The sequence below is a fragment of the Chelmon rostratus genome, chromosome 3, assembly GCF_017976325.1.
Source record: "Chelmon rostratus isolate fCheRos1 chromosome 3, fCheRos1.pri, whole genome shotgun sequence".
In the NCBI taxonomy this organism is placed as follows: Eukaryota; Metazoa; Chordata; class Actinopteri; order Chaetodontiformes; family Chaetodontidae; genus Chelmon; species Chelmon rostratus.
In genome coordinates this window covers 26,288,993-26,312,389 of record NC_055660.1, presented here as the reverse complement: position 1 = coordinate 26,312,389, position 23,397 = coordinate 26,288,993, and the positions used below count along the sequence as shown (strand labels likewise).

Genomic DNA, 23,397 nt, shown 5'->3' with positions numbered 1-23,397 from the left:
TGTGGTATGTGGCGTTGGTCCATGCTTTATGCTGCCCCTGTACAAAGAAACAGCCAATAAATACATGTGCCGCGTTTTCCGACATGATACAAACTGAATAGAAACATTAGAATAAAATGGCCTATGAGAGAATGAATAGCTGCATCATGTTATTATTTATTCAAACGACCCTGAATTGAAAGTGGTCGGTTAACAGCACGACGCATCGGCCTGTGTTGAAGTGAAGCCTGCTGAGGCTGCAGGAGCAACACTGAGGAGAAATGAACGGAGGCCTGCGAAGTTCAGCTCGATCTGACTAAATGAGGTTTTTCTTCCAAGCCTGGGGCCTTTACCTTCCACTGTCACCACACCTCCACTCTCCCTTTGTTTCTGGGAATTTCAAATAACGCCTTTTATACACATTTCCTTATGGCCTGTAAGATATACTGCAGTCATTAAAATCTATCTAAAGAAACAATGGTGTGCGGATGGTGCGTTGGCAGCTAACTGCGGAACAGGTTTGGATCAAATGCGTGATTTCATGGCTTCATGCGCCGCCTTCAAACACGACTGAAAACGGGTGAAGGCCGACGGCGCTGTGATGAAGACTGACGAGAAAACACGACAGCAACGAAATGAGAAAATTCAAAAGGATTTATTGAAAAGCGTCTAAAAAGCAATTGGACACCAACTCTGTAATTATCTTATTACATTAAAGCTTCATGAACGTTTTCTATGAAAATGTAAAATATACGATGTTAATGGAAAAAAATGTAGTTATATGCACATACAGACTGTCCGTGGTGATTTTATTAAATTTCTCTTTCAATTAGAAATGTTAGACATTAAAAAGTCCGAGACAGGCTCGGTCTTTGAACACAACATAAACGGATTATTTCATAATACTTTTGAATTCAAAGTGCTTGAGTAAATTTTCAAATATTAACCCTATTGAATTAAACAGGGTATATTCAGTCTAATTAACTCAAATTATAAAGAAATATTCAATCCACAGACTGAATTTAGTATTAGTGCCTCGTTTCACTTCTAACAATTTGCTAGCATGAGCTGAGGCAGGGAAATACACGAGTGAAAAAATACATTTTAGTTAGTTACAGTCGCAAAATAGAAAAAAATTCACAAGCTCTGTACAGAAAGTAGCCAGCTGCTGCAAAGGAAACATGCAACTCTTTCATGTTTAACCAATGCAAGTTGTGAAATGGACTTCATTGATTTGGTCAATACATTACACAGATGTCCAACTTAATAATATATACACATATGCACATTATGGAATTTGCCTTTATACAGTACATACAAAAACTGCTCTGCCTAATAATCACACTATGTCCTATAAACTTCAGAATGATCCTGATGCAAGTCAGAGAAAAGCAAAACACGGCATAAAGAAATCAGTTAAGCAATCATCTTTTGTCTTTGAAGAAGCCTTTAGAAGTGCTGCTCTCCTTGATGGTGACGGTCAGGAAGTTGGTGGTCACGTCCGTCACCAGGACCTTTTCCACGTTGCCGAGAGAGGGCCTCCACGTGACTTCGTCCAAGTCGACGTCGAGCCTGGTCGGGGACGGCCTGTCCAAGAAGTAAGGCTTTTCCATCTGTGGAAGCTTGGCGGGGCAGCTCAGGCTCTGGCTCATTTTGGACTGGTGCTTGAAGTGTGGAGGTGCCAGGTAATTAGAGCTGTCCTTAGTCCTGTGTGTGTCCATGTCAGTTCTGTGTGGATGCAGGCTGCGGTCCGAGTACACCTGCTTGTAGGAGCTTCCGCCGGAGATTCCCCGGTTGTGTGCGTGGTGATGATGGTGATGGTGGTGGTGGTGATGGTGGTATTTATGGCTGTGAGGGTAGTTCTCTGGATGTCTGTGGGACACTTTGACCAGCCTCATGTCCGCGCCCCCCTGGAGCTTACCCAGTTTGTGAGGGATGTGGCTCGCCTGCTCCTCTGCTCTCCTGTTGTGGGGCTCAGAGACGGCAGGGCCGCAGCTGCTGTCCTTGAAGCGAGGCTTCGGCTTCGGGCCTCTTTTTTTGGGTATGTGGATGAGTCCGTCTGGACCGGTTTGCTGGAGGGGAGGCTGCTGGTGCTCGCGTGTGCACAGTTCTGACGGTCGGACGCGTACGCTTTCTCCACGGTTGACAGTACTGGGCGGGAAGATAGTGGGAACAACAGCTCTCAGGCCCTCTCTGGCCCTGGGGGTGACCACCGGCTCTGCGGTCGGGTAGGTGATGTGCATCCCTCGGACCGCCTCACTCCTGAACTCATAGGACTTGGCTTTAACTTTAGCCTGAGCCTGTTAGAAGGAGAAAATAAGAGAGGAATCATTACATAATAAGATGCTATTACTTTCCGTTCTTTTTCTGAGCCAACTTAACAGGCATTTTCACAGCAGGCATTTTGACTTGTCATGGTGGGACAGACAGCACAAGAGCCCTAAAACTGAAACAGCTAGATAGAATCCAGCCATCATTGACTTTACCCGCTGTGACATGTTGAAATGACCTCTCTGCCCGTGCCTGACACTGGACAGAGCTATTACACTGCAGGTATTTAACATTTTAAAATGTGAAAAGTGAGCGGTAACAGGCCACTGCATTAACAACTGCAACAGCAAGCCATCCCTGTCAGGCGAGCAAATTTATCAGCGAAATTCCACAACAACAGCCCTGTGGAGGGAGATTCTGGTATTTAGTTCAAGATAAACTGTCGGTCATTAAGCAATTTTCACGGTTCGTTGTCCGGTAAAGCTCAAACCTCTTGCTGACTGCATCAGGCTACGATGCATTACTCAAACGCTTTCATTCACCTGACATTTTCAGACGGACAGAGGAAGAAAAGCGGATTTTATTAAAAGGAAGCGAGTCGCGTGTGCTCCGAACCGCCTTCGCTGAATACACACCCATTAATCACCGCGCTGTTCTGAATATGCATAATTAGCATCATTAAGGATTGAGGTGAAATACAACAAGGCCGAAATGAATTTGGAAGTGCTCTAAGCAAACAGACAAGGAAGCAGGATACAGGGCTGCTAAATGGAGAAATATGTGAGGATTTGAGCTGATAGCGCTGTCGCGTTGTTAGTCGTGAGCATGCAGTTCATTAAAAAAGACCGAGCAGCGCTGCTAAATTTACCTTGAGCAGAAACGTCTTGGGTTTCGGTCCCCTCTTTTTGGGCCCATACAGCTCCCGTTCACGCTCCCTGTGAGAAACACAGCGACAGACACCCATTTTGAGTGTCACGGGAGCAAAGTGCACCGAGGACACCATATATTTATTGGGCACGTTAACATCCACTGGCTCTGCCCGCAAAGGCCAGCCCAGACATCTTACCTCTGCTCAAAAGCGGCAAACAGGCGCGAGTCCAAAATATTCTCCTCTGGCTCCCAAGTGCTGTATCTGTGGATTAAAACACGGGGTTAGGCTGAGGAGGCGAACGCTGGCGGCGGATGGCCGTACACGTTAGCCTGCGAGCTAAAAAATCCCCATCGTGCCGTACACCTCAGTTTTAATCCGGCTGTCTCGCTAGCTTTGGCGAGCTAACGACAGCCACAAGCGAGACGGCACAGACACCACAGCCGCGGGTAGCAAACATGCAAGAGACACAATGTAGCGGGACTTACTTTGGAGACCAGCCCTTCCATTTCACAAGGTATTCAATCCGACCCTGCATGCCATCAGAAACAAACAGAAATTACTTCATTAGCTTGTAGGGCAACAGTAGTATTGGAGTGCGGTGTTGGTGCGTTATATCCAACGCTCTTGGAGAAACGAGGCGCGTTACATCTCGTGCCTACCTTCCTTATCCTCCGTTTGATGATAGATTCGGCAGCGAACACCCTCTCCCCGACGGCGGACAGCTCCATGTTTACTCCAGTGCTACCTACCGTTAGCTTGGTGGACGCTAACGTTCGCAGAGCAGATATTTTTCTCCAGTCCCAGCCACTCTGAATTCCCGACAGACCATAATACTCCCGAACAGAATGGACGTCAGCGCAATTTTTTTACAGCGTTGCTAAGGAACCGCAGTCGGTGGAACCTCGAGAAGAGCGCCCATTGGTCCACCCGTTGCTACGTGCTCGGGTTGCTAAGTGAGGGGAGGAGCGTGCGCCTGTGTGAATTCTTTCGGGGGGGATCGGGGTGAGGGGTATGGTAGCTTTTTTTCTCCGCGCGGGGAATGAATCATATCGCGCAAGTTATATGAGATATTCAAAAATGCACGTGGTGTCACAAATAGTGGAGTTATATGCACGCGACAGTGTCGTATAGCAAATAAAGAAACCAGGAAATAACAATGGTGTCTGATCTTAGCGCAGCGCGAGAAACAGCGCGAGGCAACCCTCATTTCGTTGAGTCTATCCAGCATTATATCTGTCAGCTAATGCAGCAAACTCGCTTGGCAGAGGTTATTATGGGCCTATCAGGCAAAACTGTGGTGGTCTGTGTGAACTCGTGTCGCCTGCCCGCATTAATTTCGTTTGTCCTTGCTGTCTCAGGCCAATCACAGATGCTCAATGTACTGCTGTCCAGCCGAACTACACGCTCTATTATTCATACCATTTAATCTAAACGCCCCTTGTCCTTTAATTTTGAAGGCAATGTTTGAAGACGTAGGCTTATTAACCGGAAGCCTATATCTTTATGACGCGTTGTTGCTTAATAGCTCCGCATCGGGATGCACATTTAAATCAAAGAGCTGTCATCCACGTAAAACAGAGATGTGGATTAGGTGAGTGGTAACCATCAAAAAATGCGGTGAAATGAGCATTATGCAAGACGGTTAGTGACTTATGCAGTGTTTAGAAAACGAAGCTTTTGGCATGACCCGAAATTAAGCAAGAAAATATCAGCTGATGCACGCGCCCAGCTGTAAACGCAGCTTCTCATATTTATCTGCATTATAGCAAAGGTCCGATGTTACCTGTCACCTCCCTCCTGTCACTGTGTGGCTGATCCGTTCAATAAAACACCTGAAAACAGGCTGTGGTCTGCTGCTGAGATTTCTAAAGCGTTCACGTGTTTTATTCCGGTGTGTCTTTTTTATTTTAATAAGATTACTCGAGCAAAGTGATCCGCAAATGCCAAGAAAAAGAGTCGGCTTCCATTAGGTCCGTTGTTTTTAATGTGAAAAAAAAAACAAAAAAAGTGAACGCGATACTTGAACACCGGGGAAAAGAAAATATTATTTTAGTTTTGAAACTGTAAAAGTTTCATTCAAATAAAAAAAATCTTATACCCTAATGCTGTCTTCTAAAAAAGACAAAATAAAAATCAGAAATTAGATCACTGTTTCTCTCAGTCTAAAATCCACAGGACGAATTTTAAATAAATACAAAAAAAAGTTGAAGGTGGCAAAGGTTTAGCAAATGCACACAATGGCCGACAATGATGAAAAACATATTGTTATTAATAAGAAAAAGGCAAATGACAAAGACGACTAATAAAACAATAATAATAATCATTTCAATATGTAGGCAATAGAGCTACCGGTTTTCTGACATAGGAAAGATGGCTCAATAGAATTCAACACTTTATTTGTCAAATAATCCCCCTATAGAATAAGAAACGTTTTAGGTATTAAATTATCTGCGGTGAATAAAAAATGGATACCGCAGTTAAACCTTCAATCCGAGCTATTCATTATTCATTCGCTTTTATTCGAATAATTAGAAAACAACTGAGGGCGAAAATGGGTGAAAAAATAAGCGAGTGTTCATGCAGCCCGAGTCCAGCAATGAGAAGTGATTTTTGAGCATGAAATTGTTCAGTCATCTTCACTGTTTTTCCAGCGTAATTTCTCTCAGGACTGACAACCAACATTCAGACTAACAGATTATGTGTAAAATGAATGCTGCCAAATCAAAGCGAGAGCAGCACAGTCAACGGCAACATTTATTCTAAGGACAGTCAGATGAGGTTTACAGCAGGCCTACTTTCAATCGGAGGTGTGACTGACGATTTACACAGAAAATCTACTTTGGGACTGTAGATATAAGAGACTCTTGCTACGCCTAATCGATGCGTCACTGATTTGAAGAAGGCATAAAAATGAAATGAAATGAAAATGAAATGTCTGTTTAAATAGCATCTATTTTTCCTCCCTCGGCTGTGCCTGGCTCACTTTCTGTATTTAGACACCCAGCATCACTGGAGATAATCAGTCACTTCCACTTCCATCATTTTAATTAGTCCGTCAAGAAGATTAAATATGACGACATGCGTTTCAGGTGAACCAATTAAATTTTCCCTTTCAATGCATTAACGTCTTCAGCCAGATGAAAGGTGGTTATGACCGGCGGTTTCAACACCGGCACAGACCCGCTCCGGCGGCTCCCGGGCCGGACTGCGCCCACATCTGAGCGCAGAGATCAGGACTAGAACCCGCGTTTAAAGGCCAGGACAGTCCACACGGAGGGATAACTACGCCTCCTGATTTGTTACACAGGCCGCTGACACCTTTTATCTGTTCTAACTCGCTTGTCATCGGAACATGTTGTAAGTTCGTTAGGCGCTCATGATGAAGTCTCCAAAATGGACCACGGCGCGGTGGCTTGACGTTTCATGCCATTCAGACGCGAACACGCCGCTGCCAAATTTAAAAAGCAAGAGAAAGCTTTTCCTCTCTTTTGTTTCTGATGAAGGGAGATCAGCGCAAACGAAACTCCTGCTGGCTGGTATGACAAAAACAGTGAGTTTGCAGCAGCGGCCGAAGCCAGAAGGACTAACATGATTCCAGTTTCTAATTACTTACAGTTGCAATTACTCATTTCTCTCACAATAACCGGGACCATTTATTCAAACAACCCAGACTAGTTTTTCAATCAGAGCCGGAGCCAGAAGACAATTAATAAAGAAGGAGAGTAAATCCATCTGAGCCATCAAACCAAACATTTGATTTTGGAGGGTCTTTACGTTTTCTAAAGGTTCACAGTGAGTGTAAATGAGTGTAAATGTCGGGATCTTTAAAGGGAAGCAGAGCATCCGCCAACGCCTCTGCAAGCCTGCAGGCTTCATTCCTGCGCGTTTGTGGAACCACGATCTGACTGCAGGACGCAGTTTGTAATTGCGCTCATTTTGTTTGCTCCTCCTGGCGCGTCTCTCATCTGCACGGACACTCCGCGCAGACAGAAAGGGAAGACGGGCGCACCTCGTACTCCGGATGCGATTGGTCTCGGCGCGCCTGCAGTGCAGCAGTGCCGCCGCCGTTAAAACACCATTGGTTGGCTTGTATCCGGGCAAGACGCGGGCTCCTGGTGCGCGCACGAACGGGAAACCCCTGCCACACCACAGAGGCAGCGGGGTGGAAAACGCATTAATATAGAAAGAGAAACAGTGAGAGGGGAGAGCGTTTATCAACCCCGTGACGCCCCTTTGATTCGGTGTTTTGTTGTAAGGTGGGATAATTACAGAATAGTTAAGACGGCGATCTTGATATGAATAATAGTTATTGATATGAAAGGGTGTTCCTCTTTTTTTTCGTTGGGCTCTCCCGTTCTCTTGCAACCAATCCTGCCCAACCCTAATGTAAGGTTTCATTTAATTCCACTTATAAGCAACTAATGGACAGGTGAGACAAGGTGAGAGGGGCCGTGTCACGCGCAGGTAATAATCGTGTTTATACGCGTTATTTGAGATGCTTTAAACGAGTGTTTCTTTCCCAACAAAAAACAGATTTCCACTAAGGCTACATATCCTCAGTGTTAACCTGATCCACAGCACCACACACGCGGGCTTTGCGGCGTAAACAAACATGAACGAACACGTAACGAACACCGGCGCACGTGCTCGCGAGCTCACGCAGCTACAGGCTGCTCTGTTTCATCCGCGTGCCACACACTAATCTCCAATTATGTGCACACGGGGAACGCTGTAGATGACTGATAATGACACTGAAACCTACAGGCCTGTGTCATACCTAACCACACACACACACACACACACACACACACACACACACACACACACACCCCGTGTCCTTGCGGCTGAATCACACGTGGAATGAGGAGAGCCCTGACGCGCCAGTCCCTGCTGGATAACTCGGTGTTTAGTCACCTGTTTGGACACAGCTGGGCGTTGCCAGCGTTATGAATGATGCGTTCAGAGTCTGGTGTTTTCCAGGCTCGGTTTGTGACAGAATTCTTGAGGTTGTTCTTTCTTTTACAAAATGAATTCATTTTCCCAAAATAGAGGGAAATACAGCTCACAAAGAGTTCACAATTTGAGTGTTTTTTTTTATTTTTAGCACCAGTGGACAGCCACTGATGAGCAGATGTGGAGGATGTTCTGTGTGCAGCTCCCTTCAGTTCAAACTGCAACAACTTGACTGAGAATTAAATAAAGGACATGGAGCAGATTGTTCGTGTTGCAAATGTTGTATTTAATGCTGTCGCCAGCTGTGACTTGGTGTGGAAATCTGTGATGCAGTCCAAAAATTACACTCGATATTTCTGTGCGTCTGGACGTGGAATTAAAACCGCAGGCCCACTGAGGAGGACTCCGCGAAGAGACGTTTGTCTCCCGGTTGTCTTCATCCGTCGCAGGCACCACGTCCCTGCGGAAAGATTCCCTGAATATTTCGGAACGATCAGCGACCACCTGAGAGTTTACCGTGTAAAGCCACTCACCCAGACCACCAGCAGGCCTGACCCAGCCATACCCACAGCTGACAGATCGGACGAGGAGGAGACGAGGGTGGATCATCAAGGAGACGACTTATTAAACCATTTTAAACACTTATTTTATTTTATTTGTAGGAGTTAGTTGAGTCATTTCGGGGGGTTTGCATTTTTTTGCCTACATACAAACAAACAAACCACGTGAGACTTGCAGGAAACAACGTGTTCTTGAATCCTACAGGGATTTTTCCGCTGGTGCTTCTTAGCTGAAACATCGGTGCAGTTATTTGTCTGCTGCAGCACCTTCGATGGCTTTCACACATGCACACGCACAAACACACACGCGAAGAGAGGAAAGTGGATGGAGGGACGAGAGGACAGCCATTTTCTCTGTCGTTGCTCACATTAACGCGCACAGAAAGCACTTTTATTGGCGGGCTGCAGCAGAGGAAATGGTCGAGAGCGGCCGCGTCTGCCGTGGAGTTGCGCCGCGCCGCGCCGCCGCAGCGGTCATGTGTTTGCAGCGTCGGAAACGGCGGAGATCAGTCTGCTGGACCCGGAACACACAGCCGAGTTCACGTCCGAGTGAAACAGAAGCGATGTTTCGGGAGGTTTGTGAGGGCGGAGCTCCGCCGCACATCCTTCATTTAAAGCGTCCTCCAGCTCGTCAGAGAAGCAGCGACTGTCTACCGCGCTCTACGACCGACTGCACGGTAGCACACAGGAAACCGTGGTAACATGGAAAGAAAAGCCCCCGTTCTGTTATTTAAGATGAACCTGCAGGTCAAGCGAGAAAAATCAGTCGCCCCCTCCCCGCCGCCCCTCTCAGCATGACAGGAGAATTCCTCCAAGAAACATCTGACAGGAACAGCTGCTCGGGTCAAAACGAAGAGCTTTAAACGACCAGACGCGTGGAGGAGTGGGGCAGCCTCAATCATGAAGCATCGATGTCACAAACAGCAGCTAAAAACCATCATTCTCCAATCAGCTCCACATCTTTCACTTTCTCTTGCAGCTAGTTATAGAAAATTTCTATTTCATATAACACAAACCTGTAATGTTGATGCACTCAGTTGCTTGTAAAGGCCAGAATTCAGCTATTTAATTGGCTGTGAATGTTTGAAATGAATGAGAAGTCATTGCTTTCCATATGTGGCAGCAAGCCAGGCCTGACCTGACGCCACAGCATGCATACAAGGCAAATAGTTGGTCCAGGCATCTGAAAATAAACTCCCAGGCTCTGTAATAATCCTCACGGCCTGCAGCCTGCACACACACACACACACACAGGCATGTACATATTCGGAAACTTCTGAGGTAAGGGTTTGCCATTTAAGAGCCTGATAGCTGCCGCCCTTCCTGTTAAAATCATTCATTCTCAGTAAAGAGTCAAGATCACATGTGATGTCGGCTACCAGTCCTTTTTGCTACAGGCTCATGTAAGTACAGACAGAAACACATTGCACACAAGTCCATGTACCGCTTGCAAACAATTTTATTATTGCAAAAGGTGTGATTGGAAGCCTTCATCTTTTTTTTTAAGTCTGCACACAAAACATCAAAAGTGCATCTGATCAACGTCCCCACAGAACAGTTCAATGCACCTCAGATCACAAAGTGCTGGATGGGATTTCTAAAGAAGGACGGGGGGAATGTATGACACAAGGGGACAGATCTGATCATGATGAGAAGGTGTGCTTTTACCTACTTTCAATTACCGCTTTGTTGCAAAAGTTACTCAAAATGTGCCCACTCAGTCCCACACGTACCAGCGAACATGTCAGAGTGCCAGACAACAGAAACATGAAAAACTGATTCATGGAGCACCCAGCTGGTGGTACTAATCTGTAGGATTACGCAGCTCAGCCAGCAGTGTTAACACAGATTTGTGAGCGATATAATTCAAATGAATAAAGACATTTTTAGCCACCGCACTGCTGCAAAACAGAAAATAAACAGTCGCACGGTTGTATATCGACCGTCTCATCAGAAGTGGCTTGTGCTCAGTATCAGATCTCCAGATGCACGACTCAGAAGACACTACCTTTGAACAGAGATCAAATAATAGGAGCATATATCAAACATTAACCATTGATAATCTTTCATTTAAAAACCACCCCCCTTTCAACAATGCAAATCACATTTATTGATGGGGAGGTGCTTCATTTTTCTTTATCTGCTTGTTTAAGCATGCCTAATGGCATAATCTGTCCAAGCAGCATGCATCCTTAAATCTGTCCATCTGTTTACACACACCCGTACGCACACACACACACACACTCATACACATACACAGTGTAATTTACCATGTTTCAATATAATTTTTCTTCCTTACAAAATCCTCCACATAGCCAATTTGCTGAACATTATCTGAGATGCAGACAGTTGCGTGTCTAATCAAATTACATCCATAGAAAAGTGAAGAGTATTTACAAGAGTTAAGGGCATCTTTAATTAAAGTTCCGACATTTATTTAACCTAATTTTGCTTTTTAAACTCAGTTTGAAAATAGCTGAAATTAGATACTGCATGTGTTAAATCTCCAGAAATAACAACAGGTAGAGCTTATAAGAAGAAATATGCAAATAACGCAATAAAGGATCTTTTTCTTAAAAACTGAACTATACAAAATGAAAAGAACATCAAAGGTCATACATTCAAGCATCTGAAAATACAAATATATCTAATATACATTTATACAGTTGGTTCCCAGTTCAGTTACGCTGTTATGTATTCCTTAAACGTAACCGTGAGGCAGTTTGTAGTAATGTCTGTGATCACGATATTCCCAAGGAAAGGCTGGAAAGAGGGAAATGTCTCCTCTTTTCCCTTTCCCTGCTTAGACCCAGACAACGAATCAGCTTTCTCCTCCTCTGGGGTCTTTCGTGTCTCAGTCTGGGGCTGACTTTCTGTCTGTGTGTCCGTTTGTGTTACAGCTTGTGTAGCCGTTTCAGCTGTTGTGTGTGTTTCAGCCTGGGTAGCTTTAGGCCTGGACTTGACAATGCTCAAGTCAATAGGTTCCTCTTGGTCTGGGTAGCCACAGTCCTGCGGTCCAGTGTCACTCTGCTGTCCGTTTTGGTGGGTGCTGATGCTTTGAGTGGGCGACGATACCGTGTTAGGGGCACTGATACTCCTGGAGCTCAAAAACCTCTTACTAGGCCTATGATCCTCACTGTCTGTGTCAGAGAGGTGTCGCTTTAGTCCTTGAAATCCACCTTGGCTTCCTCTTTTGTCCAGTGGGGAGGGAACTCCCCTATCCAAAGGCAGGGAGAGCAGATTAGGCTTGGTTGTCAATTGTAAAGGCTGATCCGCTGGAAGCTGCCCCTGACCCCTGACCCCGACATGTTTATCCTGTTCCGTCACAGTTGGCTCCAGTTTGGGGGACTGTTCTTTTTCTTTGGGGCAATCTCTGTTAAATCCACAACTGGGAACAGTTGGTTTGTCTTTGGGGTTTTTTGCAAATCCATTCATGAGGCCGAGCTTCTTGACGAGTCTCATCTTCTCAAGGTGGTTCTCCGTGCTGTCAGTTCCCTGCGGCGGCTTTTCAGCACTTTCTGGATTTCCATTTTTAATCTTTGCCGCTTGCATTCCGTTTTCCATGTACTTGCTCATGACAATAACAATCCGCCCATTCTTGTTTTTGTTCTTCACGATCTTTAGCTTGCTGCTGCTGACACCATTAGACTGTGGTGAAGCGTCCTCTTTAGGTTTGACCTTCTCTGGCTCTTTGTGGCCATTGAGGTCTGCCGGAAGCTTCTTCAGCTCCATGGTGATGTCCTTGACTTTGGTCAGGCAGCCTGAGTCCTTGTCCCTCACCCACTTTTGCTGCAGCACTGGGGGCAGGTTGTACCCCTTGTTAGCCAGCTCCGGAGCTTTCACCTCTCGGGGTTTAGCAAATATGGGCTCGTGCACCTTGAAGTCCGGCTGGTAGTGGTGGTGCTTCTTGCTGTTGAGCTGATAGTAGAACTTTTTGCCGTTGGCCTGCTGCTCGGTCTCCCGCTCTCTGCACAGTGGCTGGTACTGGTGGTGCTTCTTGCTGTTTAGCTGGTACTGCTGGCTCTGGGGACGGAGCATCTGGATGGGGCTGGTCTTCTGACAGCTGTCCTCGTCCAGGGACGCCTCGTGAAGGTCAGCCAGAATACTGGATCTCCGGGCGAAAGAAGGAACCTGAGAGACCGGAGAGTAATCTGTTACTAAAAAAGCACAAGTTGTTTTTGTTTCTACACGAGTATTTAAAGGAAAAGGCATCCCTCGCTGTGGGGCATTTGATTCACAGCTAAACCGTCTACAGTATCTATACATGTGTCTGCGCCGTGGCTACAACAAAAAGCCACGGTTCAGTGGGGCCCATGAGTTGCACCGAAGAAACTGTGCTTGGAATGTGTGAAAGGGCTCTTCTGAGGCCCCGACGAGCACACACATTATTTCAGGGGCCTTCATCCATGTTCACACAGCCCTCCTACAGCTCCTGTGCAGCTCTTTCAGCAACCGGCCCGGCCATCACAGTGACATTTCAAAGTGTCTCCTGTGGCTGTGACCTCAGCTCGGAGGAATGTCACTGGCTGCTTTGTGTCCCGTCATTGACTTTATCCCATGTGTTACCACCAACACCCTCCTGAGAGGAACAAAAAACACTCCTCTGAGGGGTTCCCCTGGCCTTTTGGACTGGTGATTGATGCGCTAAATGCAGGATTCACAGTCATTTAGCTACAACTGTTAGGTCAGGGAACTGGTCTCTATTAAAACTGAATGAAGATAACATCTCCTCACATATTTATTATGTATAATAAATCCTAGAATTAGAGTTAAGTTAGAATTAAGTTAAAGGGGCACTCCATTAATTTTCCACATAGAAATCAGTTACCTCATCATGGCAGGCATGAATGAGAACAGTTTGATCATGACTTCTGTGGCTCTGGAGAAGCTTCTTAAAGAAGAAAATATGTTATTTCTGCTCTGGCATGAAAGCTATAGGTTTATAGCAAAACAGAGCCTGCAGTACGAACTGGATGTGTTGAGGGCCATGGATGGTTTACCGTGCAGAGGTGTCTACCAAATGCATTGTTTGAGTTGCATTGTGGGAAATGTAGGATCCAGCATTTCCACAGACTGACCCAGTCTAGGGACTAAAAGTCAGGATACCTCTGCCTTTTGCTGCTTTAATTTTGACCATTTTTTCCTAAAATCTGTCTCGCGTAAACCTCTTGGTTTTATGGAAGTGCAACATTAAATCCAGGGAGTGTCCATTTAAATCTGCCTGACATCACATCATATACATTTGTCTATATTGCCTCCGGGGGTATGAGGGAGAAATATACATGAAAATGAAGCATAGGTGAAATTGATCGTTAACATTATTGATACTCAAGACAAGTATTAAGTGTAATTTTTTCCTCACTTGAACCAGAAGGTGCTTAGGCTTGGGTCCTCTCTTGCGATATCCCATCAGCTGCTCTTGACGTTCCCTGTGGGAGAGGAAAACGGCAGCCAATCAGTGAAACCATCTCACAGAGATGAGTCGCCGTTGCATGGCAACACAACGTCAGGGGTTTCCTCCTCAGGCTCAGTTGGAAACACAGAGCCTACGTTACAGGTTGGAGTTTCACTTCCAGATGCGAAGTGTAATTCATTCAACATGTATTAACAGAGCATATGTTTTTATTTCGGGGTCATGTATTAAATTTTTCACTGTGTCCTTACCTGAATTAATATTTAATACCGTATTACATTTGTCCTCAACTGCTAGAAAAAGCTAAACAGTGGTTTCAAATGAGGCTTCTTCCACCCAAAATAGCAGCCACTATTCCATGTGATTTGGTTTGTGTCCACAGCAGAAGATAAAGGCCAGCTCCTCTCTGACTTTCCTTAGCTTTCCTCAGTCTCCATGCACGTCTTTCCAAGGCAGTAACTCAATACTGCAGACAGGAGTGATGTCAGTCCCCTCCCCCACTCTCCTCCCTCACATCTAATTACAATGACGACTCAGTGTATTTTCATAGCCTGGCATTCAGACGATTTGGCTCCCCGGAGAGACACGCAATTAGTTTCAATAAAATCTCCCCTCTTTAGAGCGAGAGAGGTAATTGCAAAAACAGACGCAGAGTGATGTCGATGCCGCGCCGTAACGTGCGACCTGCACCTGAGAGGTTGCTGTAAGCGAAAGCTGAGGGAGGCTAAGAGAAAAGCCAGTGACAGTTTAACACGCCATGCATTCAAGAAATTCAATTACACTCTCTTTCATGTGGAGCTGTCTGGTCACTCACTTGTCAGACTACTTAGCAATTAGCCAAGCAGCTAATTTCACGAAGGTGGCCTGCTCTGAAAACCACAGACGCAGGGTCCTTTACTAATAGAGGACATCAGGTTGGAAAGTGGTTTAGTTTTGAGACGGTGACACTACTGAGTTCCCTGCTCACTTTAATCTTCAAGTCCTCTTACCTTTCCACTACATCATGAGCCAATTTTGAGAAGGTGTGTTAGAAGTTACCCTTCACTCAAAAATGTAAATTCACTTGAATGTTTGAGCGTCACCATGCAGGATCTGCAGAGGGGGGAAAGTTTCTCTGACCTCACCTTAAATTTGTGACATCTCAAATGGTCTAGAATGGTCCAATGTGTAACTCACACAAGTGTGGTGTGAAAACTTAATGTCTGAAGTTTGTATTGGTTTACAGAATAGTGCACATGGGTAAAGTCTGAGAAAAAAAATGGCTGACCAAATTAGGAATTAGCCAAACAGAGCTTTTGTGTAAATGCATGATTCTGTATTATCAATGATAATGGCGTTATTTATCCTGTGGAGGATGACACAGGTGTATCTGGTGACTGGGTGGTGGGACAGCAGGTAGCCCTTTAGCATGATAACCTGATGCTGAAGCTCAAATAACTCTCAGGTGACAAAAAGTAGATGCAGCTAAGTGTCACAATTTGCTCTGGCAGCTGTGACCTGAGTTTAACCCTGACCTGACCCTGAGATGACACCACTGTTAATCCTAATCCCGTTTAACCCAGGGGCTGGATTTCAGCGCCATTAACTGACATTTTATGTACATCGTTAATTATCATGAGATTATCCAGGTAGCGTGACCAGGAAGCATCATTCCTGACTACACACATACAGAGAGTTCTTGTTTTAAAGATGTGGACGAGTGAGGGACACTCCATGCATAGTGTGAAGAACTGGAAATGTAAGACACAGTGTATTTAAACTTGTTTGTGTGATTTATATTGTGGACCTCACCACTTATGAGGCCGGGCTGATCCCACTCCAAACTTACCGGTCTTGGAAAGCATCTAGCAGCCTTGGGTCCAGGATGTTCTCCTCTGGCTCCCACGTGTTGTATCTATTCAGAGAGGAGACAGTGAGCAGTGAGGACAGGCTGGCCTGTCAAACAGTGGCGCACATTAACATTAACATTAACTGGCCTCAGCTGGCCCTGGATCAGTCCTTCACTTAGAAATCCTCCCGTATCTTATTGGTTGGCATGTGTAAACAACATGCTAAGACACTTTCATTCCTCGTGAATGCACGTGTCATAAATCATGAGTAACTTTTACACGCTGCCGTGAGTGTGTGAGCGCGCGAGTCCGTGCGTGTGTGTGTGTGAAGGGGGCTACAATGGCCCAGCCTCCACTCAACTGTAGATATGTGGGCACTTCTTAAACATAGGGTTCAATTATAGACACGTCCTCCTTTAATTGGCACGCTGGGGATTGCATATATTGTAAAACCACATCCATCATCGAGGCCAACGCGTCGAGCGCCCAAAGCAAGAACGCGCAACCGCCCATTTGCGCGCCCACGCTCGCACGGATGAACACATTTACACACGTACACGCACACTTCTGTTTTGAATCATTATGAGTGCTGCTGTTGTGTTTTAAAGGAGGACTTACTTTGGAGACCACCCTCGCCACTTGACCAGATACTCGACCCTCCCCTGTGGATGGAGAGAAACGTTACTCTGCATTGCATCGACAGGATAGAAATTATTTTATGGGAAAAAAAATAACACGAAACATTTAGTCCGTCAGGAGGTGAAGGAAACCAAAGAGGGATGATGCTCCTCTCCATATGCATGCGCGTAAAAATGTCCTTCGGTGCTCTTGTGACCAACCTTTCTGCTGCGCTTCTTCTCGATGCTCTCCACCGCAAAGACGTGCTCTCCCGCGGCGGGTAGCTCCATTTTCCGATACGAGAGAAGCGGCTCTTCTGTGTTTGGTTTTTTTTTTCTCCTCTGCTTTGGCTATCCGACACCTTCTCCTCGCTTTCAGCCCGTTTTTTCCTGCTGCTCCTCTGCCGTGAAACACAAGACCCCCCTCCTCCTCGTATTTTCACTGCGTCTCTTCCCTCGCTTTGCCCCTCGGAGAGACTCGTTCTGCAGGCGACTTGAAGCCGCAGCTAGAAAACACTTCATGCAAATAGCCGTTGGCGTGACGTCAGAAGAGGGGGAGGTAATAGGGGCGGGGGTTGTTCCCGTGCTGCTTTCAGGTGCTGTCGGAAGAAGTGTTATCACGACTTAGGTGGCGTATGAGCAGTGTGTAACAAAGTGGTAAATAATTATGATGAAGGAAAAGGCCGACTTTTCTATTAAAAATGATTCACTAACGTGTGGAATTTGGTTACGAGTATAGAAACCATGGCACAACTGGTTGTAGCCTACAAGAGTGAATTATTTAAGTTATGCCAGCTGTCGTTTTTCCATCTCTGTAGACTAACAAGAGTTTATATTTAACTCCTTATTTAATCATTAGTCAGTATCTGAATAAACAAGACATTACGGTGGATACATAGCTTCTTAAGGCCTCAGTTAAAACACACTTTGCACACTTCTTCTCTGCTATGCAAAAAACCATAGGAAAGCACAATTCTTACAGGACATAGTCTTAGACTTCTACCATGGAGGAAAGTTTTTCGTTCCAGCTGACTTCAATGGGTCTTCTCTCTCTAGCAGAGAAGGTGTGGCAATGTGTGAAGTCGGCTGCTGTTGTGCTTGGTTGAAAATAAACCCTACATATACGTCCATGGCGCCGGCATCCGCGCACATGCAATAGGCTAAATCTTACATGATATTCTTTCTAATACAGAACCAAAAGAAAGCAAATTTGCCACTACGGTTAGCTAAAGTACGAGCTGAAACGAGACCCTGAACGCAACATGTCTCCCTCCTGTGTCAGTGCATGTGAAGCGAGGTCTAACTGCAAGAGGGTGCTGTGAAAGGCGAGAGCGTTTCATCTGAGCCGCGATGGCCTGAATGTCCTGCTCCAGTGCTGTCAGTGCTGTCAGTGAGGCCTTTTGCTCACTTTTCTAGTTTCAGTCACAAATCATCAATAGGCTCGCTTCGTTTGGGATTTTACGCAATCCGTGCGCGCTGTGAATGCCACCCACAGAGCTGTCCCAATTAGTAGGTATGAGATGGGGCAAATGATCCAGCTGGCTTCACTTGTAATTTTAACAACCAATAGCACAAAACGAATTGTTCCACCTGGAAGCTCACAAAAGGCCCAAACGACGTCAAGGCCAGCGGCTGTGCCACAAAGATTGATCACACCGCCGTGTCAAGGCCTTGTGTATCGCGGGGAATCCTGGTGAAATAGAAACAAATCCCCGCATGCTCCTGTATTATGGGATAGAGCCGCGTGTGTGGGATGATAATGGGGCATGAATGAAAGTTAAATTGCGGTCAGAGCCCGGCCGCCGTTACGCGCATTACAATGAGATTTCCATATCCCCTCTGAGTCAAGGTCACACAAAGAGATGACATTTCAGATGGCTCCGTGTCGCGGGGATTTTCTGGTGGATTTTCGCGGTGTTAATAGCCCCTGGTTGTGTGGCAGTCGATGTAGGTCAGCATCCTCTAACCCGCCGGCTTTAGCTCCGGCGGGGTTATTTCTGACTGCGAAGCCCCGGCAGGACAGGCACCAGTCGGCTCCGTTATCACTTGGCACGAAGAGCGTGCAGACATGACTCACGGTATGAACCGGCTTAGGCCTGACGCGCAAGGGACGCACACCAAACCTCAGGTTTCGTCAGGAAAGGCAGTGCATAACGTGGCACTCAGGTGAATATTATGAAGAAATGTTGAAGGACAAAGAGAGGGTTGCAAATCAAGAACCAGTCCAGCTGTTAGCTGGCATTGGCTCACATATCCAGATGTTAATTGTTATTCATAACACGTATATCTACAGCACGGACATATTCTCGATGTATTGCGTTCAAAAAGAAAACGCCGAATTGTCTATATAGCCTTCATTTCATTGTTTCATACGCTTGGACCAAATAAAATTCAGCAGCGAAAGGGTTAAAGAGCAGGGTTCCCGCAGGCTGCAGCGCTTGGCCTATTGCAGGAAGGCACGACTGCCTGTCCTTATAAGGCAATGAGTGCAGATCCGCGCTGAAATATCACATGAAATAAATGACCATAGCACATGCACACTTTTCTGTTTGCGTCAAGTGCCGTTGCATATGCACAAAGACTGTCCAAATATCCATTATTCTTCACTGGCTCGCTCTCTGCAGCTCGGCGGGGCTCGCGCGCAGCAGCTTCGGTGCGCGCACAAGGGCGCATGCATAGAGTCTGCTAATTCAGCTGCGTCATTCCTAAATTAAGGGCAAGCGAAAGAACCACGGGCGTCAATTAAAAGCTAACTGTGCTAATGGAAGGCGTTGCTCTCAAGAAATGCTGGCCAGGAAGCTTTGATCGGGCGAGCGTTCAAATGTCACCTGTCTGCTCCTCAGCCCGCCACACGACAGCATGCTTTCACAAACAGATACCACTGCGCATCAGAGCTGGTGTTTAGGCTGATCATTATTATCTCACAGTGTAACAGTGGTCGATGATGCCAAAGGTCGATACACATACACAGCGTCCACGCGACAGTTTTGTCTATATGTAAGAGCTTTGGAGCATGGCACGTGCTCCAGGGGCGGAAGGAATGTGATGCAGCACGCGCGCGTGTTATTAATGGTACGCACCGAAACTTCACCTGAGCAGCATCACGTTGAGCTCCTCGCAGTCCTCGGTGCATTACAGTTTTAAGAAGAACACAAACGAAACTCGGCAGAGCTGCATGTTCGAGCAGCAGCCGCTGTTTCTGCAGCTGTTCAAAGCGCCGTTCATTGAACGATAATTCGATGGCAGAAGAAGCACCGTCCATGGGGAAACTGTTTGAAACAAACAAGCAAACACAAACAAACACGTGACGCACACACGACAACAAACAGGTCTGGTGTCTTTTGAGTACACCAGCAAACAGTTCCGATGTAAAAGCGCATTTATCTACATCTGATCTCAGATCTTCTTTCAAAAGAAATACAAGTTCAGAGAGCGCGGCTAGGTTGCTCTCAATTTCTCCTAAAAAATATGAAGATCCCTTCCCGACCTCACTGTCCTCACTGTTTAATTCGCGGACATTAAATTGTCTTTCCGCGGTGTGCAGGTGTGCACTGCCACACCGGCGACTCTGACTGAATTACTGCACACGAGGAGACTTGCAGAAGATGATCAGTTTCCTTCAGGGAAAGCAGCACATGAGGAATCCACAGGAAATCACGGAGAAAGGAGATTATTTGACAGATTATTTTGGATCGAGTTTTGATGGAATTACCCCCTTTACATTAAATGATCTATCCCAGCAGGGTGTTAGAATGATTTAAATACATTATTCTATTAGTCATCACTTAGCACTTCACCTGCTCACCTGTAGCTGTTAGGTAATTCTTTGCAGAGTCATTTGTTCAATCTTACATTGTAAACTTTACTCTGCACATTTTACATGCTAGATAAGATACAGTATCTCACCTCTGCTGACTCACTCTAAAGCACATGATTGCTGTGCCAGTCTTTGTGTCATTAAGGGACACGTGCAAATTGAAAAAGTGATTGTTTTCAGCACTGACAGTGAACAGAGGAAAGAAGTTACTGGTGACATTGCTGTAAAGAGTGCAACACAAAGCAAAACAAAGATGTTTCTCTCTTAAAACTGTTCAAAATCTCTGTCAGTGCTGTGTTTGAGACAACTGACAGTTTAACACGAAGCAGAATTTACAGTAAATGTGCTGTGCAGGAAACAAAAATACTTTGTTTCAGACATTACACAAAGAGGAAGTGAAAATTGTCAAGAGAAGGGCTATTAAAGGAGCTTTTGGACGAGCAGCGGGTGAACAACGAGAGCCGATGGACAAGATTACTTGGATCCATGGATCCAGTGATGCCACGGCTCTCCCTTGCAAGCAAGGACGTCTGATTAAGATGACATTTCCACGTAGGAAGAAATGACGCTCCGTCTGCGTCACAGCGCCAGAGTGCAGATCAAATGACAGCAGAGGAAAAACAGGAGGACGGAGGGGAGACGAGGTGTCATGAAACAAAGGCCAGTGGAAAGGATGTGTTTAATAACAGTCCATATTTGTTCATAGGAAAGCAGAAATATAGACGAGTGGTTCCGAATCAGCACGATTGTTCAAACTCAGAAGACAGAACTAAAGAGGAGACCTGCTTGGTCTCCTGAAGCATGAAGTTTCTATAAAGTGCTCTTTAGAACTAAATTTACTAAAGTGGCATTTAATAATCTAAAATGAAAATTATTCCCTGTTGTAAAATCAATTATAATCCCACACAGGACATTTTTACAGCAAACAGCTACAGCTGACATCTTTAAAGTATTGGTAAGGAAAAATGATTTCTTACGACTAAAACCTTTTATATCATTCAATTATCTGAAATGTTTCCTGAAAGCATCCACAGCATGGCAGGAAAGCAGCTGACCACAGACAACCTGACAGCATACCTGACCTTCAAATTTTCCAAATTGTCATATTTAAATATTAGCGGAAAAAATAATACACGGTCCTCTATAGCTCTGCAACACCTGTTGGATAAACTCATGATGCCTGAGCTGGCACCTCACCTGGGAACGACAGCTCCTGAACGTTTGACAGTTTGAGCTGATGTTACAGTGAGTGCAGAGGGGTAATGTTGTTTTAAGTATTAGAACAGAGCAAAGCTTACAGTGGTGGTTTGCCGACTGTCACACCTGAACAGTCCAAACTGCCGTCGCTCCATTTCACTGTTCATTTTATTTTCAGCTGGGACTCATGCAACGACCGCTTTGGCTTTTTTCTAAAGATCAGACAGCTGAGTCACCACTGCACTGCAGGCAGATTTTAATGCACCTTTAACAACAGCTCAGCCTGCGCTCATGACGTCTTTTACTGCCTTTGGTAGCAGTAATGGGCTGACAGAGAGAAAGAGGAGCGGATTAATAATAGCGTAAACTGAAGAGATGCTCCAAATTGTTCATTCTGGCACGACACACATTTGTGTTAATTTTTGTAGAACAGCACCTGTCAGAGATTTTATCATTTGATTTGACACCTTATTTTTTTTAATGATCGATGGCACACAACTTAATCATGTGACTTTTTAAATAAAACAAGAAATGTCGTAAATATTCTATATTTTTATGGGCTCGATCTTGACATGTGGTGTAAAATTATGTGGTGTTCCAAACCTGACACACACAGGTGTGATGAAAATGACATGATGTATTTTACACTGGTTATGAGCAGCAGTGTGTTTAGTGAACACACCTTCAGAGATTTGTCTTTGTGGCAGCCACAAAACGCAAATGTAATCTCCAGAGCTGCCTCTGAAGAATCTGATTTCCCACTGTGCGCTCTGAGTGACAAATGTTTTTAACCTGCCGAGGTGACGGAGTCAATTCATCGGGATTCATGAAGTCACACTCATTATCTCCTCCTTTGAGTAACTAAAAGGGTCTTAGAGTTGCACAAAGAAAGACCTGAACATAAATCACCAGCATGAAATTAAGAGATTCAAGGCGTGATCCTGATACTGAGGTTATTTTTATCTGGAGTGAAATCACGTACAAGTTAATAGGTGCACATGACTCATGGGTAAAGTGCGTCTCATGGGAGGGCTCACGTCAACAGCGCTCGTGCTCCCGACACAAGCTGTTTGCGTCTCCTGTGCGTTTAGACAGAGAGGGGGAAAGATGTGCATCACAGTGAGTCAGACGACTATCTTGATGAATTGATAAAAGCTGTGTGTGTGTGTGTGTGTGCGTGTGCGTGAACGTCAGAGGCAGGTAGCAGTCATGACTGTCTGAGCAGTGGCCGCTGTGACTCACAGCAGAAAAGTCTACATAATGGATCTTGTGTTGATAGTGACGTGGGTTAAGCCTCCCTCATACACCACACACACACATACACACTCACAATCACACACACACAAATTGAAACTATTTATCATATCTATGAAGTTTTCTAGCGCTCTGCAGCCCGTCAGCTGTCAACAGTGCCTCTCCTAGCCGGCCTGAGTCACTCACAATCAGCTGTGCAGGATAATGTGAGCACATGAATGTGAATACTGACTTCAGCGTTTGGTTTATGAAACCAATCAGCTGCAGTTTCCATTACTCGCTCACGTCCTGGCACAGCAAATGAAAACAAGAAGCCAAGTGGACAACAACAGGTTGAATCACAAACTGACGCTCACCGGCCTGTTATTACTCCACCGAGTGACTCCTGCGAGATGCCGTTCTGTGCATCAGCGTCTGTCAGCCCAGTTATTCGTCCGCTGCCGCGTTGATGCCGATTGTGCCGCTGGAAAGAGGGAAACAGTGGCAGGGAACGGTGTGGTTGGTGGGGAGGCTGGAGGACAGACAGAGACAGCAGCCGAGTGGAGTCTGGCTTTGGAGTGGACACATGGTTTCATTAGAGCGTCAGGTCAACAGGTCAAGAGCGGAGCAGACATGTAGAGCATGCACCATTCAGAC

The 23,397-nt window shown here is 45.6% G+C and overlaps 2 protein-coding genes across 2 annotated transcripts; both read right to left on the bottom strand.

Moving 5' to 3' along the window:
* Positions 1-624: 624 nt before the first annotated feature.
* cbx8b (chromobox homolog 8b) lies at positions 625-3,939 on the bottom strand. The gene is made up of 5 exons (XM_041933647.1): positions 3,781-3,939; positions 3,607-3,650; positions 3,317-3,382; positions 3,119-3,185; positions 625-2,279 (listed from the first exon to the last, which is right to left on the bottom strand). The coding sequence occupies exons 1-5, from the start codon at positions 3,847-3,849 to the stop codon at positions 1,404-1,406; spliced, it is 1,122 nt and encodes a 373-aa protein (XP_041789581.1). The 5' UTR covers positions 3,850-3,939; the 3' UTR covers positions 625-1,403.
* Positions 3,940-10,083: 6,144 nt separating this feature from the next.
* On the bottom strand, positions 10,084-23,174 carry LOC121604030 (E3 SUMO-protein ligase CBX4-like). Its single transcript, XM_041933413.1, has 6 exons — positions 23,118-23,174; positions 16,716-17,092; positions 16,495-16,538; positions 15,876-15,941; positions 13,997-14,063; positions 10,084-12,765 (listed from the first exon to the last, which is right to left on the bottom strand). Exons 2-6 carry the CDS (start codon positions 16,782-16,784, stop codon positions 11,317-11,319), a joined length of 1,695 nt encoding a protein of 564 aa, XP_041789347.1. The 5' UTR covers positions 16,785-17,092; positions 23,118-23,174; the 3' UTR covers positions 10,084-11,316.
* Positions 23,175-23,397: the final 223 nt, after the last annotated feature.